This window comes from Arachis ipaensis, chromosome B4 (assembly GCF_059453495.1).
Source record: "Arachis ipaensis isolate K30076 ecotype BB chromosome B4, ASM5945349v1, whole genome shotgun sequence".
Taxonomy (NCBI): Eukaryota; Viridiplantae; Streptophyta; class Magnoliopsida; order Fabales; family Fabaceae; genus Arachis; species Arachis ipaensis.
This window is the reverse complement of record NC_142439.1, coordinates 127,456,212-127,471,325: the sequence shown is the minus strand read 5'-3', so window position 1 is coordinate 127,471,325 and position 15,114 is coordinate 127,456,212. Positions and strand designations below refer to the sequence as shown.

General features: G+C 33.1%; 1 protein-coding gene and 1 pseudogene across 1 annotated transcript; one reads left to right on the top strand and one right to left on the bottom strand.

Annotated features, from left to right (window-relative positions):
* Window positions 1-507: 507 nt before the first annotated feature.
* On the top strand, window positions 508-10,589 carry LOC107639132 (kinesin-like protein KIN-UB). The gene is made up of 19 exons (XM_088484077.1): window positions 508-872; window positions 2,411-2,511; window positions 2,609-2,731; window positions 2,919-3,104; window positions 3,272-3,493; window positions 3,598-3,757; window positions 4,521-4,670; window positions 4,915-5,003; window positions 5,876-6,079; window positions 6,862-6,978; window positions 7,248-7,379; window positions 7,466-7,597; window positions 8,189-8,327; window positions 8,405-8,497; window positions 8,893-9,018; window positions 9,153-9,278; window positions 9,433-9,576; window positions 9,822-9,950; window positions 10,042-10,589. Exons 1-19 carry the CDS (start codon window positions 725-727, stop codon window positions 10,200-10,202), a joined length of 2,682 nt encoding a protein of 893 aa, XP_088340203.1. The 5' UTR covers window positions 508-724; the 3' UTR covers window positions 10,203-10,589.
* A 3,058-nt stretch (window positions 10,590-13,647) lies between these two features.
* Window positions 13,648-14,346, bottom strand: LOC107636251 (putative calcium-binding protein CML23 pseudogene; annotated as a pseudogene).
* Between the last annotated feature and the right edge of the window lie 768 nt (window positions 14,347-15,114).

Genomic DNA, 15,114 nt, shown 5'->3' with positions numbered 1-15,114 from the left:
GGTCAATTTGAAGACAAGCTAATAACACGATCCAATAATCGAATGACATGTAAGCAAGGTTAATCACCTTCAAATATGCACGGATTTGGGAGAAACCACCCAATTTTAAATCATTAATCCAATTTCAGTACTTATGCTTTAATTAGAGGAGTTCAATGTGTTTACGAGTTCTTACCGTACTTGTTTGGATAACTTGCTTGTTAACTCAACAAATCTACTCAAAATCATTTTTTATCTCAAAAAAGTACCCACGTTTTCACAGCTGCAAGTCGACAAGAGTACAATATGAGTTTAATAGCTTTACGGTGTGCTCAGCTCTTATTTCTTATGCTACACCCTCCATTACACAATACCCATCCAGCCATCCCTCTTACTAACTAAAATTATTTTCCAATCCAATGATTACAAAAGTCAAAGACCACGAATGGTCCCTAAATAAAAGATCCATTGTAAACAACACCCCGATTGAGTTTCAGGTGAAAATATTTTCCTCACTCTCACGGTCTCACCCTAAGCTGAAAGCTTCTTTATTTTCTTTATTCTTCTCCAATTCACAGTACTTAAAGGGTCCCACTCACAACTCTTGTGGGTCCCACCCGTCACGGTCCCTTCTCCCATTACTGAGTCGCACCCACGCATCATTCCCACCTTCTTTTTCTTCTTCTTCTTTTATTTCCCAAAACGCAGAAAACTCAGTTGCCGTTTTCTGCCGTCAATCAAATCAATGGCTTCCAGCAACATTCATCGAAACGGCACCCAAAGAGGAATCATTAGCAACAAGTTCGATCGCCCTCTCAAGCCCCGCCACCGCCCTCCCTCTCCGGGATCCACTTTCCGCCGTAACTCCTCCGCCCCCCGCAACGCCGACGCCGGTCAGTCCCCTCAACCATCTCCTTCTAGAGAGAGAGAGAGAGAGAGAGAGAGAGAGAGAGAGAGAGGGAAAGAATGTAAGTCTAAGTAGTAGCATTTGTCAGTTGGACTCAAATAATGAAGCACACTACTTCTCACTCTTCATTATGACTCTTTCTTTTTTGTGATCTATGATGCAATTATGACTAGTTAGTTTTGTATGATTATGTGTTTATGTGGTGGTTTGGTTGGTGGTGGTTGTTGCAATTTTTATATGTATTTTTGGCTGTTAGAATTGTGAATTAGAAAGAAAGCGCCATAACAATTGTGATATATAGGAGTAGGACTAGCCGTGTGTGTGGAAAGAAAATAATGAGATGCATGTTGCACATTGCTTTTTTATTTAAACCCCGTTCTCCTTCATTTAGTTTAGTTTAGATCTGGAGTTTTGGAATGTGTGGTGTTATTAGAGCCCCAGATGATGATATCGGTCATCAATATGTGTAGCTTTTGGTGGTTTCTGGTTCTAAGCAAGGCTTTCAATTTAAGCACAATGGGGAGGGCAATAATTTTGAAGGAGTAGTGTGAAATTATTTTCTTTTCCTTTCAATTTAAAGCATTTGGTTTGGGTGCTTCCTTTGTTTTTATGATGCTATCAGTTCATGCCTAAGAGCTTGGTCTGAGGTTGTTTTATTAATCACCCTTGTTAATGTGTGTCTTGTTTATTTTTGTAATCTTACTCTCCCATATCTTACATCCTTCCGGATAACGAGAATCAAAGTTTTCAATAATTGAGTTTGTATGGTAGTTAGCAGATACTTTTATGAAGTGTAAAATTATGTATTTTGCTTGTACATTTTCATTTATTATGGGAAGCGACTTAGGATGTTGGTTGATGAAATGCATCTTTTGAACCGAAAATAGAGAATAAGGAAATGATCAGTTTGAAATGTTAAAATGCCAATGACTTTTGACCTAGTTATATATATATATATATATATATATATATATATATATATATATATATATATATATATATATATATATTCATGAACAGCTTAGGTTCAAAGTTGTGTTTGTTGGGAATGTGTGAAGGGACTTACTCAGGAAGAACTTGCTAGAAGAGCAATCCATCCATATTTATTTTGGACCAACTATGATTTACGACCTCCTGGTGATGAGGAGATGCCATTCCTAAAGTCCAGGTTAATTTGATAGTTCAGGATTGAGTCTTTTAAAATTTAAATGGGGTTCCAACTGTAACAACCAAATCTATATGGGGCTCATACATGCTCCTGTGTCATTGCCTTTCAACTGCAAGTTTGAAACTTGACAAAGGGGAACTTCGGGCTGCATAAGATTTTAGTATAAATTATGCTGAAAAGGATACTGAACAGATAAAGAAAGAGGAAGGAATAGACTTATAGGGCCTCCAACTGGCCAATATATCTAGAGATACTAGATATAGAGGGTCTAGACTTTTAGTTTTCTTGCACATCCCTCATACTGAAGTCATGATTTTATTTTGAATGGAAGCCAATTCCAAAGTTTTTATGTACAGTGCCTGGAAGAGTTCGAGTGGCAGTGAGATTGAGACCTCGAAATGCTGAAGAAATGATAGCAGATGCTGATTTTGCTGACTGTGTCGAACTGCAACCAGAGGTGCATCCAGTTTACTTGATTAGCTAATGTATGTAGATTCAATGTTTTGCTTTATTTTGATAAAGTGGATTCATTTACTTTTTCTGCTCCTCTTCAGCTTAAAAGGTTGAAACTTCGTAGAAACAACTGGGATTCTGACACATACGAGTTTGATGAGGTGCTTACTGAATATGCATCACAGAAACGTGTCTATGAAGTTGTGGCTAAGCCAGTTGTTGAGGTCTGTTATGGTGGTTCATGTCCTAATTTAATTTGCTCACGAATATCTTCTACTGAGCTATTCTATCTATTTCTTCTTTATGTTAGTGTCACTCATGATTTCATAAACATTTCTAACCTTCACCATCATCATTGTCGTCTTTTTTAATGTTATACAGCTTAACATGTCTGTGATGTCTGGTTTGTAGAGTGTTCTTGATGGCTACAATGGCACTGTAATGGCTTATGGTCAAACCGGAACGGGGAAAACATTTACTCTTGGAAGTTTGGGGGAAGGAGACACCTCTGATCGTGGTATAATGGTTCGTTCGATGGAGGATATTTTTGCCGAATTGTCTCCAGATACAGATTCCATCACTGTCTCATATCTGCAGGTTTGGTTTTATACCTTTTTGTTCATACTTCTTTTCGCATAATATCTGTTGATTTTCGTCTTCTTGTTTCCATGAAGGTTGTTCCTTTTATCAATCAAGTGTAAACTTTGCTAGGCCATATTAATTTGTGTAGAAATATGTAATAACACCACCTGCAAAATGTGCAGCTTTACATGGAGACTCTCCAGGACCTGCTTAATCCAGTAAATGATAATATTCCTATAGTGGACGATCCTAGAACTGGTGACGTATCTTTGCCTGGAGCAACACTTGTAGAAATCAGGGACCAGCAGAGTCTTCTGGAGTTATTAAGAGTCGGGGAAGCTAATCGGATTGCTGCTAACACAAAGTTGAATACAGAATCTTCCCGTAGTCACGCTATTCTCATGGTGAAATAATGTTTTATTTACATTTTATTTTTATATTATATCTCCCAAATTAAGAAATCCATATTTTAAAAAGAATATTCAATCTTATATCTATTCTCACACAGGTACATATTAAGAGGTCTGTCATGGATAATGAAGATATCGAATCTAGTGAAAATGGTGGTGATACACCAAACTTTATTACTAAACCTTCAAAACCACTTGTTAGGAAGAGCAAGCTAGTTGTGGTGGATTTAGCTGGTTCAGAGCGTGTCCATAAGTCAGGTGCATGCTAGACTTAACATTTGTGTATGTGTATAATTATGCATGTCATAAATTAACGGTCCTTGTTCAATAGCGCCTTCTTCATCATGTCCTTGTTGTGTACGCATGTTTTCCTTATGCTGACATCTCATGATCAGCTCTGACAAAATTTAGATATCTGAAACCCTGCTTGCCATTTTCAATTTCCAAGTCCTGAAAAAATTTTAGAAAGATGAGTTACTTTTGCAGGTATCTTAGTGCTTATATATATATATATATATATATATATATATATATATATATATATATATATATATATAGTCAAATGGCAGACCTTGATTTGTTTCTCACACCTTTTTTTTTTCCATTTTAATGCTATCAGTTATTTCCTGTCTAAAAAACTGTCAATTTGCATATGCATTGAAATATTGAATGCAATAATAATGTCCTATATTGTATAATAAATGTCTGAAAGTATTTGGGTGTTTTGTGTGTTGTTATAAAAGAAGAAAGACAACTTTCTGGCGATCTGGACTGCTGAATGCTAAGAGGGTATTTCAGTTATAATTTTTAACTGATAATAATTAATTACAATACTTCCACTTGATTTTCATTTATTCCTCATTTTCACAATTTTGTAAAGAAAATTGAGACAATTGGATTTCTCGTGGCCTTTGAAATACGGACAGTGTTGATCCTGTCTCCTTTAACTTAATTGAGTTAATAGATACTGCTATTAGTTGGTATATGCTGAAACTTTTCATCTTTTCTTTTCCCCCTGCAGGAAGTGAAGGACACATGCTAGAAGAAGCCAAATCAATCAACCTTTCACTTAGTTCACTGGGAAAGTGCATTAATGCTCTAGCAGAGAACAGTGCTCATGTTCCATTTCGTGATTCAAAGCTTACCAGGATGCTTCGAGATTCTTTTGGAGGTTGGATGCCTTAATCTGTCTTGTTAGATATCCTACTAATATTGTCAAATCTTGTGAGATGTCATTAATGGTTCAGCAAACTGGTTTCTTAGATCCTTGACTGACACAACTACTTTATCTTCCTTAGTCTCAGACTCTCAGGCTCTGCATCACATAAATTGGTCTTGGACGTTAGTTGTATCTGTTCAAACCTACAGTGCTATTATTTTATTTTCCCTGCCTAATGTTTTCCAATAATCTGTAGGCACAGCAAGGACATCATTGATTGTGACCATTGGCCCATCTCCACGTCACCGAGGAGAGACTTCTAGCACCATATTATTTGGCCAAAGGGTTAGGTTTTATATGTGAATATGTTTATAAAAGAATAAACTACCATTTTGGCCTCTCAAAAGATTCAATTTTTGACAAAATGACTTCCAGAAAGAAACAAATGACATTTTGGCCTTCCAGTTTGACAATATGCACTAATTTTTCTCATAAGTGGCACAAGACTAATGCATTTGATCTAGATTTTTTGAAAGTTATTTAAAAGGTAAATACAAAATACCGAGGAAAAATTCTATCTCTTGACCTTTTTTTTCAATTTATGTTTCAATTTTTTGCCGTTCATATATAAAAAATAGTTCACTTAGTGTAAAATTACTAAATTTGGAGGGGAAAAAGATCATTTTTCCAAGCAGGCTTGCAAAAAAAACGAATCAAACTTAGATCATTTTTGGAGGGTCAAAATGTTATTTCTTTCTTTTGAGAATCATTTTGTAAAGATTTGAATCTTTTGGAGGCCAAAATGGTACTTGTATATAAAATTTTATTTCTATTCAATGTATTCATATGACATTTACTAAATATTATTAGACTTATATGCTCTTGATGTCCATGCCATTGTGCAATTTTTTATGTTTAAGGTGAATTGATGACTTTAGATTCTACCCTTATTCTTGTGCAATGCATTTATCTACTGTTGAAATTGTTATTATCTTAATTTGCATATCCTATCTAGTGGCTAGTTAATATTTGATTTTCCCTGATAATTTGAAATTATTTATTCCTCATTCAGTCATCGGTTCATCATGGATTCTGATTGCCTTATTATCAAAGTTCTTAGTATGTTACTATTACTGTTACATGAAACTAAAAACATTGTTGATATTTGACTTGATTAACTTTTTTGGCAGACAGATTAATGTGTATTTTATTTTCAGGCTATGAAAGTTGAAAATATGCTGAAAATTAAGGAGGAGTTTGATTATAAAAGCTTGTCTCGAAAGCTTGAGGTGCAGTTGGATAAGCTTATTGCAGAAAATGAAAGGCAGCAAAAAGCTTTTGATGACGAAGTTGAAAAAATAAACTTGGAAGCACAATGTCGTATTGCTGAGGTTGAGAGGAATTTTGCAGATGCATTAGAGGTTTGCTTATTTCTATATAAAAGTAGCTCTCTTGACAGCAGTAGTCTTTGTTTCAAAATAAAATTAAGTCTTCTAATTTTTGAAATGTTGCAAAAATCTTGCTAGATAATAATACATTGTGAATAAAGATTTTTATTTGTGGTTAAGGTATGTATGCATGATGTCATAATTTGATTCTTTATAATTGATTTGGGTGTTGTCTACTCTTTTTGTACTGTGAATAGAAATTAGAACCCAAAGTCAGCAACTGTGGTGCATGACTTAATTAAGTGGCATACATGGCTTCTTGAAGAAGGATGAGCTCTATTAAGTATTGTTGTTTTTGAGTTTTGAAGATAAAAAGTGATCTATCATCAAATAAGAGCGTGGCTGGAATATTTTTATCAAGGTTTTGGAATCAGTATCTCAGATTTTATATAGAATTTATATAATGTATAATTGTATACTTTGGGATACATACAATTTTCCTGTTATACTTTACCATTTCATGGTTGGTGACGCATTGTGCTGTGAGTTTGCAGCTCCAAGTACCAACTATTAAGTGAAAGGCTGAACTACATTATTTTAGTATTCCTTGTTCTGCTGAAAAACAATCTTCTAATACAACTTTGTAATTTCTAGCTACCTTTAATTGTATTTTCTGAATCAGAGGTAAAGCTTAGGCATGGTGCAAAACCTTTACATTATATTCTATTACAACCTAAATCTCTGAAACTACATATTAATATTTTTGTTTTTATACATCTATGGTGCTATGTTTCATATGGAATTTCAACTTGCAGAAAGAGAGATTGAAATGCCAGATGGAGTACATGGAATTGGTAAAGGAGCTGGAGCAGAAATTAGTGTTAAATCAAGAAAGACATGACTGTAATCGTTTTGTGGCTGATTGTGGCGAGGTATTTATTTTTAACCAATATTAAGTATTAACTATACTGAAAATCTTGTAGGCAAACATTTTTCCCGTATGTTTATTTACCATCTTTTTCTTTGGTTTGGTCATTGTGGCTTGTGCCAAAATTGATATTATGATTAGCACTTAAATCTTTTGGAGGTCCCAATGTTAAAAGATAATGTTTTGACAATTGGCGTGTTTAACCAGTAAAGCCAGTGGCTGAAGGTATTTTGTTTACATTTTGTCACTTTATTTTTGGCTTTTTCGGAACAGGGACCTGCATCATCTTCTGCAGATGTGTCTGAGCTCAAAATGTTGCTTGAAAAAGAAAATAAGCAAAGAAAGGCAGCTGAAGAAGAGTTAGAACGTCTAAAAGGTCAGCTGGGGAAACATACCCGATCAGAGGTGAGTTTCAGTGAAACAGAAATCTTCTATGGCTTTCTTATTTCCCAATCTTGGCTTTCTGGTATAACAGAACCTCTGTGTTCTAGGGAGGAGAGGATCTGGAGGTTATTAAGCTGCGCAACTTCCTTGAGGATGAGGCTAATCAGAAAAAGAAGCTTGAAGAAGAGATAATAATATTAAGAAGTCAATTATTGCAATTGAACTTTGAAGCTGACCAGGTAATTTCTCAAGTTCTGAGCATGTACGCCATGTAGCATATGCTTGAATAGTATGTGCTGTAGGAGGTGCTATAAAGTGCAACAGAACTCTTCATATCCTTGTATATCAGTTGTGTAAACTCTCCTCAAGAAACACAATTAGAGTAGCCAATAGAGTTCACGAACATAATATTATAAACAAATGTATGGGCTAAGAGACATGTTGAATTATGAACCTTCCACCAAAACATGCCAAAGAACTACATGATTGTCCAGCAGTTATTTTGGAATATTATATTGTATCTCCTACTAAAACACCACCTGACTTGCATGGTTTGGTTATTAGGAATTTTGGGTTTTATAACTACTAGAAGGCAAAATCTATTTGCAGTAGAAGCTAGTTTTATGGTTTATCTTGACACATTTTTCTACATTACGAAGTTCTTTGAAAAGTTCTGTCAAATGTCAAATTAAAGTTTGGCTGGTACAATGAAATTTGTACTAATTGTCATCAGATGAATGCTCTTTTTTCCTCTTTTAGTCTGTACCTGCAGGTTACTTTGTTCTTTTAGCATGGGTTTGATCTAGAATGATTTGATGTTATGTCCATAGATGAGAAGGTGTTTGGAAAGTGGTAGCTCAGGGAGCTCATTTCCCTCCATTGATCCTTCTATGACACATGTTAGGCATTCCCAGCTCAAAGACACTGGGAATGGTCCAAAGTCTTCAGTCACTACTCTCTTTGAGCAAGGTATGAATAGATCGAGTTATAATTGAAACATCAAATTATTCATAATCATACATATATGACCCGTATTATTTTAACAGTTGGATTGCAAAAGATTTTGTCATTGCTGGAGTCAGATGATGCCAATATGCGAATTCATGCTGTGAAAGTGGTGGCCAACCTAGCAGCTGAAGGTAGTTTTAGCCTCTTTACCGAAAGCAACTATTTGGCTTTCTAAACACTTTTTGTGTCTCCATGAACCGCCTAATCATTGTGGTATTTTGCTATGAAATGCTCTTTGTTTTGGCAACACAATTATATGTTTCAAGACAAGTTCTAGTCTGTGTTAATTTTACACAACTTTCTCTTAGGAGGAGAGAGAGAAGGGGGGAGGGGGGGTTTGAATGTTGCTTAGTGAACTTCCAGCCCCTTTTTCACGTGGTCCCATTCCACAAATCCATGTTTCCATTAATTGCACTATTTTTTTGGTAGTCTTCATAATCATTAAGATTGTATTCTTTTGGCAGTATATGATCATTTGTCTTATCTTTAGGATTTGTTCAGTAACTTCCCCCAATTTAACATGCAGAGGCTAATCAAAAAAGAATTGTCGAATCTGGTGGTCTCACTTCCTTATTGATGCTTCTTAGAAGATACGAGGATGAAACTGTTCGCCGAGTGGCAGCTGGGGCAATTGCCAATCTTGCTATGAATGGTGATTGTAAAAGAGTAGCTTTCTGTCAAATGATATAAATAATTGGATCTTTCTTATTTACAGTTTATTTGTCAATATTTGTATAGCTAGTTTGGGAAGTCATATTGTCTTTGGTTTCCATTGTGGCAATTCAGAAGCAAACCAAGAACTTATCATGGCAGAAGGAGGAATAACTCTCTTATCAATGACAGCATCTGATGCTGAAGATCCACAAACTCTTCGAATGGTTGCTGGGGCAATCGCTAACCTTTGTGGAAATGGTATATTACTATTTCGTTTTGGTTTTCCAACTATTCAAGTTGCTAGATGTTGAAAATATATTTTCAGCTGTCAAATGAAGTCATTCATAATTTGCCTGATTTGATGCCACGGTTTGCTACTAACCGTGATTTCGTTGCCATGTTCTTCATCCAGATAAAATATTGATGAAGCTGAGATCTCAAGGAGGTATCAAGGCTTTACTAGGAATAGTTAGATGTGGGCATCCCGATGTTCTATCCCAAGTCGCACGAGGAATAGCTAACTTCGCAAAATGCGAATCTCGATCATCTAATCAAGGTCTATTTCCCTCCTTAGTATCCGAGTATACACACCTTAAAATAGATTGAAAAATGGAGAATGTTCTTACTCCATAAAAAGAAAATGCCATTTCCCATTGATTAACTTGCTGAATTTATGTTTTCTGAGCTCTTTCCACTACACTTGCCACAAAGCAACTTTAAGATTCTTCTAGTACCATATAGAGATTAAGGAGATAAAGAGGCTTTGGTTTGTAGCCTGATGATTCTACTTTGCGCTCACAGGGATAAAAAGTGGTCGATCTTTCTTGATAGAAGATGGTGCACTACCTTGGATAGTACAAAATGCTAATAACGAGGCTGCACCCATCAGGCGTCATATTGAGCTTGCGCTCTGCCACTTGGCACAACATGGTAAGGGAACAGGCGACTTCTTGTGATCTCTTGAACTTTTCTAACTACATTCTTGTAAAACTTAAACCAACCGAGATAATGAATATTGCAGAAGTGAATGCAAAAGACATGATTAGCGGAGGAGCTCTTTGGGAGCTCGTCCGGATTTCAAGGGATTGTTCACGAGAGGACATTCGCAGTCTTGCTCGCCGGACTCTCAGTTCTATCCCGACATTCAAATCTGAACTGCGACGACTGCGGATAGAATGTTGATGACAGGTCTGCATGGAACTACATTTTTATTCTTGTTCCACATTTTGTGAAACAGAACTACCGGTACTTAATAATTCTTCTTGGTGGCATATGGGGTAGATGTATACCTTGCTAGTTTTGCTTTGGGAGAAGCAGGGTTAAGCATGTAATTTGTAATGATATCTAGCCATTACTGACCTAGATTGTTTGTATATCGAATATTGATAGAAGGGAAAGTAGATGACAAATGAGGTTTCTGCATGGTAGAGAGGGAAGTTGATATTATGTTCAGTCAAACATGGGTTTGTCAAAGATTTGACCAACTCTTAGTTATATGGAGCTCATATTGTATGTAATATTGAAATTGATTGATTCATGTAAGTAATGAAATTTATCTTCTTTTTTTTTTTTTGCCAATGTATGTATGTTAGAAAATCATTGTTGTGAAGTTTCTAATTATAGAAGTTTTGGCCGCCAATCAATTCATCCGTATATGGTATATAAAATTTGATAGAATGGTATTTTTAAAATTTTTCGAAAATTTGAGGAACAAAAAGTGTTATATTCAATTTTTATTTTTAATAAAAAAATGTTATTGTATTGAAGTGAATCTCAACAAAAGTGACTGATAAGATGATCATCAATATAATTTTTAGAATTAATTACTCTATCGGTCTGATCTCTATAAATTTATTAAATTTTTAATTAGATATTTATATTTTTTTTCTTTTAGTTTGAGTCCCTATTCTATATCAAATTTTGTAATTAAGTTCTTGCCGTGACAAAAACGTTTGAATTAACGAAATATTTCTTTAAGCAAAACGAATATGTCTAATACTTGACTGAATATTTTGTGTAGTTTAACATAATATTTCGTTAATTCTAACATTTTTGTTACGGTAGGAAATTAGTTACAAAATTTGATATAGTATAGGGACCCAATTGAAAAGAAAAAAAAATATAGGGATCTAATTAAAAATTTGATGAAATTATAGGGACCGACAGAGTAATTAAACCTAATTTTTATTTAAAAAAAGTTATTGAAAATATATTTTATTTTTGTTCTCAATGTTTATATTTTAATTTTAATTTTATTTTCAATGTTTGGTTTTAATTTTATGGGTAAAGTAGTCACCAAAAAAAAATTTATGGGTAAAGTACTAAATTGGTCCTCTATGTATGGGCATAATTCTGTTTTAGTCCTTAAGGTTTAAAGTGTCATATTTAAATGCAAAAAAGTTTCATTTAGTTTTAATGTAGTCCTACCGTGAGGTCAAAGTTAAATAATTAACGAGATGTCCCACATGACAACAGTACAAGAATAAGATCGATAATCTAGAAAATAAGTACAAACTCCAGAGGCACAAAATCAACTGTGGATGTATCAATATATTTATTTATCATTTTTCTTAGTTCTATAGAAAATATTTCATTTAAATTATAAGAAAAATGATAAATAAATGTATTGATGTATTTACAGTTGATTTTGTACCTCTGAAACTTGTACTTGTTCTTCAGATTATCTTGTTCTTATACTGCTATCATGTACAGTGGCGGATCTACGGGGGGGCCTAAGGTGGCCATGGTCCCCCCCAAAATTTAAAAAAAAAATAGTAAATAATAATAATTATGGTTCTATTATACTAGCCCAAGCCCATACTATTAATTAAAGTAACACTAGTACATTTTTCAAATATTTGTTTTAAACCATCAGAGGCATCAGCGTCACTTTTCTCTCTCTTTTAGTGGTTTCCAAACTTTTGGTCTTCTACTCTTCTCATTCTAATTTTCTTTCCATACCAAAACAAGACATATGAAGAAAAACCATTGAAGAGAAGTGAACAGCAAAATATTAACCATTGAATGCACAACAAAGATTCAAAGAGGTATATTTCAATTTTTTTAAGTTAATAACAATGTCAAGTATTATTTATATTATTTATTTAAAATAATTAATTTATTTTTTTTATAATGGACAGTGTTCAAAGATTGAAGTGAGGGCAAAACTTAATAGAATTATTTTTGGGTGAGACTTGGAACAAAAAAATAATCAGGTAACTTTATTTTTGATTATTATATATTTGTGTTTCTAAAATTATTTGTTATTACTCAATAGATTTAATATTTTTTTAAAGAAAATAATATATATGCAATTATTTTTGTTTTTTTTTTGTTAGATAGTTTAAGTTAAGTTAAAAATGTCAAAGATGAAAATAATTCACTCATTTTTCAAGAGAAAAGAGAGAATATATGATGAACAAAATTCAGCTTCAGATTCTTTGAGTAATGTTCAAAATATTATTGAACAACCTGTGGCACAACTTGTTGAGCAAGATTAAAAAATATCAAAATCTTAAAGTATGTAGTCGAACATTGACTTTTATATAATATAATTACTTTTTTGATATATATGCTACAAATCATATTTTATTAATTTTTTGTTATATTTTATATTTAATTGCCCCCCTCTTATGAAATTTCTGGTTCCGCCACTGATCATGTAGAATATTCCATTAATTATTTAATTTTGATCTCACGATGGGACTATATTGAAGTTAAATGAACTTTTTTTTGTTTAAATAAAATACTTTAAATATTAAGGACTAAAATAGGATTAACGTAAAACGCTAATTTAATATTTTACCCTAATTTTATTCTTGACGTTTCAATATGTTCAATTATATTTCTGGGTTTGACATATGTCTGTACACAATTGCCACGTCAATTTCTTTATTAACAGTGTTAATCTTCTCAGGTATAATTAAATATTTTAAACGTTAGAAACAAAAATTGAAACAAATTAAATATCAGGAGAATTTTTCAAAAATTTAAGGACAAAAAGTGTAGTTTAGTCTAATCTTAAATTAATTTTTAACTTTTGTAATACTGACACATACATTTTTATTTTTTTTTAATCTAAACAAAATGTTAAAAGTAGACACTTATTATTATCATTGGTAGTTTCTTTTTTTGTTCGAAAAAGCTGAATATATCATTGGTATTTTGGTTTAGTTTGATTTGAATAATAAGTGTTTTTTATGAAAAATAAAATAAAAGTAAACCAATGAGCTTTTACAATGGATCATGTGAACATGTGATTGACTACAAGTCTAGAGATGTGTCGAAAGTTTTACAGATAAATGACCCAAATATAATTTGATCTCTTATTACTTCCTTTGCAATCAGTTTCAAATATACAACACTACCAAGAGGAGCTCAAAAACCAGCAGATGATGATGATGATGATGATGATGATGATGATGATGATGACTACTAAAAGTATTTACATTATGTCACTGAATTTGAAATATGATGTTATTTATATTCATTTTAATCTTATACATTATTTCAAACTCACTGATAGGAAATTTACCCAAAAAAAAAAAAAAAAAATCATACACTTCATCCATAATAAAAGGATGTATGTCAAATTGTCAACAATTTGATTTATGATAAAAAATAAATACACAATATTTCTCGTTAATTTTTTTTCAACCAAACTAAGGTTTTAATTGGCATGTCTTGATTTCATCATGGACTTGAATTCTTCAAAGTCTACAAACCCATCTCCATTCTTATCAACCCCTTTGATCATGTTCTTGCACTCTTTCTCACTGCACTGATCAAACCCTAAACTCATCAAAACCCTATTTAGCTCCTTAGCTGAGATTAAACCATTCTTATCAGTGTCAAACACAAGAAAAGCATCCATTAAATAATCATTTTCTTCTTCATCATCATTATTATTATTATTATTATCCTTTTTGTCATTTTCATTCATAACAACCATGAATTCATCCAAGTCAACGAACCCATCTCCATTTGAATCCAACACACTAAACATGCTCTCAGTTTCTTTTGCAGCTATGGATTTCTTGTATCCAATGCATGATGAGAGAAACTCACTGAGTTCGGTGGTTGATATCTTGCCATCACCATTGGTGTCAATGAGCTTGAAAACATGCTTCAATTGGTTAGAGATTCCCATATCAACAAAAGAAGAGGGTAATGATACCTTGGATGATGATGATGATGAGAACCCATTGTTGTTTGGTTTTCTGGTGTAGCAGCAATCAATCATATCCATGCTCTTTGGCTGATTGAGGCCAAGGAATTTGGTCTTTCTTTCAAGAAAAGTGAAGAAAGTTTTAAAAGTTTCAAACATGGCTGAGGAAGAAGTTAAAGGGAAAAATGCTTAGAGAGAGTTCACCTAAACTCGAAAAATTTAGTTAAAGCTAAATTATAAAATCATCTAATTAACATCGTCAAAGCGATTTGAGACTTAAACTTACATGTTAATTCTAGAATTTGATAACCTTGACGTGCAACAAACATTAAAGATGGAGGAGATATATGAGGTTGATGAAGTTTAGGGTTTAAGGTTGTTAGACATGGTTGAACATTTTCTTTGAGGCAAGGTGGTATCACTTCGTCTATATATATAAAGTAGCAGATCATGAATTTATTTTTGGTAAACTGCATAGAGTATAGAATATATGGACAAGATATTTTATTACATGTCTATTATTACGATTACTGTAGTAGTTATATAATTTTAATAATATTTTTTAAAATAAAGTAATGTTTTTTAAAATATTTGAAAATACTTTTCATTTTAAAAAGTAAAATTAAATATTATAGCAAAAATATAAAAAAAAATATTACCTTAATTTTTAGTCTACATAAACACCATGATAATATAATAGCGACTCTAGTTTTTATTAGGTTGAACTGGTTCGTTCTAATTGAGATTTGATTAGGTCTTGTTTGGCATTTGGTTGAAAAGTATTAAGTATTTAAGTCAATCTAACTTTAACGCCGGCAAATTAAATTTGATAAGATTATAGGTTTACAAATACAATAACGTTGTTTCAAGTTTTCAACATGTTGAGCTATCCGTACGCAGGACTGCAAGTTTGCAACTGGATCAGAT

Bases quoted from the DNA above. Each gene is read 5' to 3' on its own strand.
- LOC107639132 (XM_088484077.1), top strand. From the start codon at position 725: ATGGCTTCCAGCAACATTCATCGAAACGGCACCCAAAGAGGAATCATT. The intron at 5,004-5,875 runs GTTAGGTTTTAT...TTTTATTTTCAG, and splicing joins CCATATTATTTGGCCAAAGG to GCTATGAAAGTTGAAAATAT. The intron at 6,979-7,247 runs GTATTTATTTTT...TTTTCGGAACAG, and splicing joins TTGTGGCTGATTGTGGCGAG to GGACCTGCATCATCTTCTGC.